The following is a 5000-nucleotide window of genomic DNA, read 5'->3' on the forward strand; positions in this document are numbered from 1 at the left end:
CCCATCAATTTCCTGCAACAGCACTCCTCCAGCACCAGTGTCGCAAGCGTCTACTTGCAAAGAGAAGGGTTTAGAAAAATTAGGACTGTGTAAGAACTTTATTTGGTTTGCGTGTTTGCAATTGTGCTTGGGGGGCTGTGCGTGGCTTGGGCTTGTGGTGGAAGGTTGGGGTTAGGTGGGTTCGTTGTGGCTCACTACTCAAAAAAATATTTTAAATGTTTTCAAATGCTGCCTGACATTTCTCATCCCATTCATACTTCTTTTTAGGGCTGGTAAGACTATGTAAAGGGGCAGCTACTGAAGCAAAATTACGGCAGAACTTCCTGTATATGAAACCATACCCAGAAATCTTTAAGGGATTTCCTAGTCTTAGGTTCTGGATAGTCAAGAATGGCATTAACATTTGCAGTTTTAGGCCTGACATTACCTCCACCTACAATATGTCCCAAGTAAGTAACTGTAGCTTGTCCAAAAACACATTTTTTTAAATTTATTGTTAACTGGGCTTCTCTTAATCTATCAAAGAGCATATTCAAACGTGTCATCAGCTCCTTCCAAGAATTTCCTATCACCAATATATCATCTAGATATGCAAATACTCCCTCTAGACCCTGAATGGTATAGTTAATTATGCGTTTAAATGTGGATGGGGCATTTGTTAAACCAAAAGGCATTACTTCATACTGGAATAACCCAAAAGGAGTTATGAAAGCCGAAATAAGCTTGGCTCTAGATGTTAACTTCACCTGATAATACCCCTTGAAGGTAGATCTAGTTTTAGCTACATACTTTGCTTGGCCCACAGAGTCTATAAGGTCATCTAGACGGGGTAAAGGGTAACTATCCTTAACAGTAGCAGAATTTACTCTCCTGTAATCTGTACACAGTCGCATGCTGCCATCCTCCTTTGGTACCAATAGACAGGGAGACGCCCATGGTGGACTTGCTTGGTTTAGCTAATCCAGTTCTCAGAAGATATTCCACTTCTTCTTCATTACTAATTTCTTGGCCGGGCTTCGGATGACGCGATAAGGGTGTTGTCGTATGGGAGCAGTTCCTGGTAGAAGTTTGATGTCATGGGTGAGAACTGTACACTGACCTGGATTTTCTCCATAAAGTTCTGGGTAAGAGCAAATAAGGTTTTGAAGTTCTGTTGATTGAAAAGGAGAAAGATGTTGACATGAGTTTTCAAAGGTTTTCAGGGCAGCATCATTATCTACAAAACGCCACGAATAGATGAATTCAGGTTCACTTACTTCAGGTTTCTCGTCCTTGACCTTAACATTAACAATTTTGTCTCCATAACCAGTTTCAGTATTCCTGGAATGATACCTTTTAAGCAAATTGGCATGGATAATTTGAGTACTTTTCCTTCTATCAGGGGTTTCTATCACATAGGTATGGTTATTGACATTTTTAACTACTTTATATGGACCAAAGAATTTGGAGGAAAATGGGGATCCAGGGATAGGAAAGTATGCTAACACAAGATCTCCTGGGTTGAATTTCCTAATTTTAGTTTTTTGATCATAATTATTTTTCATTTTAATCTGAGCTTTGCTTAAGTTTTCACTGGCTATTTTACGGACTTTGGAAAGGGTTTCCTTAAAGTTACTCAAATATTGTTGAACAGTTACAGTCTGATGAGAGTCTGGGGGCTTTAACCATTCATCTTTAATTAATGCAAGGGGTCCTCTTAATAATCTCCCATATACCATTTCAAAAGGAGAAACACCTAGGGATTCCTGGGGGGACTCACGTATAGCAAACAAAAACTTTACTCCTTCATCCCAATCAAGATTGCTCTCTAAACAAAACTTTTTTAACATACTTTTAAATGTTTGGTGCCATCGTTCCAGGACTCCCTGAGATTCCGGATGATATGCAGATGATAAGCTATGTTTTATATTTAATTCCTTCAGGATTTCTGAAAAGAGTTTACTTGTAAAGTTAGAAACCACGATCAGTTTGGATATCCTTGGGGATCCCGTAAGTAGTAAAAGAAACTTAAAAGGTGTTTAGCAATATTTTTAGCAGATATATTCTTAAGTGGGATGGCCTCTGGAAAACGAGTACTGGGACACATAAGAGTTAATAAATATTGGTTACCACCTTTCGTCTTGGGCAAGGGTCCAACACAGTCTATTACTAATTTCTCAAAGGGCTCATGTGGAACTAGTATAGGCTGTAAAGGGGCTTTAGGAATTACTTGGTTAGGTTTGCCAGCTATTTGGCATACATGACATGTCTTTATGAAATCTCCTACGTCTTTCCTCAAATTAGGCCAATAGAACTTATCAAGTATTCTATAGTAAGTTTTGTATTGTCCCAAATGACCACCTGGTCCATCATGTGCAATTTCCATTATATGAGTGCGTACCGAAGAAGGGACAACAATTTGGTATTTCTCACTCCAGGTATCGAGATTTGAATAGTTAGGACGGTAAAATCGCATTAGGATACCATTATTATGATAAAAAGAAGGGGATTTATTCAAAGATTTTATATCAACAGCCTTATCATGCAAACAAGATAAAGATTGATCTGACCTCTGGGCAACTATAAGTTTATCTCTAGACATTACCTTAGCTAAGAAATCACTATCTACTTCAAAGTCATTTACCTTTTCTCCTGCTTGGGACCGAGTGACTATATGTGTTGGGGCTTGTTCAAGATCTACCTTATCCTCCATGGGGGTATCAGTGACAATTAAATTTGGTACAATTAATTTCCCGCTAAATCATTACCCAATAGCAAGGAAACTCCTTTTACCGGCAATTCTGTATCAATCACCCCTAATTCAACTTTCCCTTTTACAAGTGGGCAATCAAGGTAAACACTGGCAAGGGGAATGGATGAGATTCCAGTAAGATCCCTTACAACCACCTTCTCACCTGTTAAATTATTCTCAACATTAGGTAAAGCCTTACTATGCAACAAAGTTAAAGCAGCTCCAGTGTCTCTTAATATAGTGACCCTAGACTTCTGTTCTTTCTCCCCCAAGGTTATTATACCTTCAGACTTAAAATCATCAAATACATCGGGTACATTAGCTTGCACATGCGAAACAGGTTTAATCTGGGAGGTTGAAAATTTTACGTGGGGTTTCATAAAAACATTACGGTAGTTATCAGATACTTTACATTTAGGGTCTTTACAATTACGAATAGTATGTCCTTCTTTCTTACAATAACTACATTTAGGATTATCAGAACCTTTGGGATTATCCGAAATCTGCTGGGATTTTCCTGAAACTGGTTTTACAAATACCTCAGCTTTTTTATTAGGAAGACTCTTATGTATTAAGGAATAAGTGTCAGCCAAGGAAGCAGCCTTTAGTAAATCTTTCTCCTGCCTATCTTCAATATAGAGCATTACATTAATGGGAAGTTTCCTTTTAAATTCTTCAAGAACCATTAAATTTATCAGTTCTTCAAAAGAAGTTACTTCAGCACACTTAAGCCATTTCTTGAAAGCTCTAAGCTTGTCAGAAGCGAATTCTAAGAAAGTTTGGCTATTTGATTTACATAAGTTACGAAAAGCTTGTCTATATCCTTCCTCTGTTATGGAAAATGCATCTAAGATTGCTTTCTTAACCTGTTTATAATCATTAGTATCATCCAGATGCCTAACAACTTTAGCAGCTTTACCTGACAATTTAGGTTTAAGGAGCCATACCCACTGTTCAACAGGCCAATTAAGGTGATTAGCAGTTTCCTCAAATACCCGAAAATAATCCTCGGGATCATACTCTGTGAATAAGGGAACTAACTTTATATTTTTAGTCAGGTCAAAGGGAGATAACTCTTGTTCAGTTTGCCTAATCTGAAGATTGATTGAAGCCCTCTCTTGTTCCACCTTTATAGCTAACCTAGCTTCTAATTCTAATTTAGCTTTTTGGGCCTCCATCTTGAAATTCTAACTTAGCTTTTTCTTCTCTAGCCTTGAAATTCTAACTTAGCTTTTTCCATTTCAATTTTTCTCTTTCTTCCTTAAGAGAAAATTCACTTCTCTTTTCAGCGGCTTGCAAAGCTAACTCTTCCTGTCTTAAAGCTAACTGAGCTTTTTCACGGTCTAACTGAGCTTTTTCACGCTCGACTGCAAGACGTTCAAACTCTAATTTTTGTTCAATTGTAAGGGAAGGGGTTTCTGGAACAAGATACTGCCTAGCTTCGTCACCCAAGGTTCCAATACGCATATAGTGATCTATTATCACTTTCCTAATGTCAAACTTACGCATACTAGAACGTAACTCAAGGTCTAAATGCCTAGCTACTTCCATTAATTCAGATTTTTTAGCATCGGTAAGAATATGCAATTCAGAGGAAGGATCCCCACAAACTTTTGAGTATTAAACTTCGCCATTGTGAAAAAAAAAAGAAACTTCAAGAACAATATAAACACCTGAATTAGAGTTTTACAATTCTTAAATTGGAGCCAACTTAGTTACGCATTTACCACGCATGAAACCATAAACCACGCATAAATAGTAACCGATTAGACAAGAATTTATACACAAAACATTTTAGATACGGAAAAATGAGAATGAATAAGGACGCACTGGAAGTATTTTACTCCCGGTTCAAACCAAAATGAAGTCAACAGGAAGTACCGTCGCTCAGCTAACAACCGTAACTTACTACACTTTGATTAGAACGGTAAACTTCACGCACATATGTCGAGGCATTAACAAGATTCATTACACTTTACAGAAAATGAATAACGCAAGAGACTGGTATCTAAGGACCCAGGGAAAGACTATAAGCACGTAAAAGTCACAAATGATTCAAGAGAAATGAATTTTTAACAATGGTACGACAGATTAACTTTTTAACCAGCGCACTGAGTCTCAGTTAGGAGAGGAGGGAGGGGAAAACCATAACAAGGTTACCGGCAGTCGTTTACCAAAACAGAAGTGGCCACCTTCGGTCACCGAAAAATTTACGCACAATGAAAATAAATTCTTCAGCGATCTAGCAAACACAAAAACAGTCACCTAA

At 37.7% G+C, this 5000-nt stretch overlaps 1 protein-coding gene across 1 annotated transcript; it reads right to left on the reverse strand.

Annotated features, from left to right (window-relative positions):
• Positions 1 to 2724: 2724 nt before the first annotated feature.
• On the reverse strand, positions 2725 to 3909 carry LOC135223988 (uncharacterized). Its single transcript, XM_064262909.1, has one exon. The coding sequence runs from the start codon at positions 3907 to 3909 to the stop codon at positions 2725 to 2727; it is 1185 nt and encodes a 394-aa protein (XP_064118979.1).
• Between the last annotated feature and the right edge of the window lie 1091 nt (positions 3910 to 5000).

The sequence above is a fragment of the Macrobrachium nipponense genome, chromosome 10 (genome assembly GCF_015104395.2).
Source record: "Macrobrachium nipponense isolate FS-2020 chromosome 10, ASM1510439v2, whole genome shotgun sequence".
Classification (NCBI taxonomy): Eukaryota; Metazoa; Arthropoda; class Malacostraca; order Decapoda; family Palaemonidae; genus Macrobrachium; species Macrobrachium nipponense.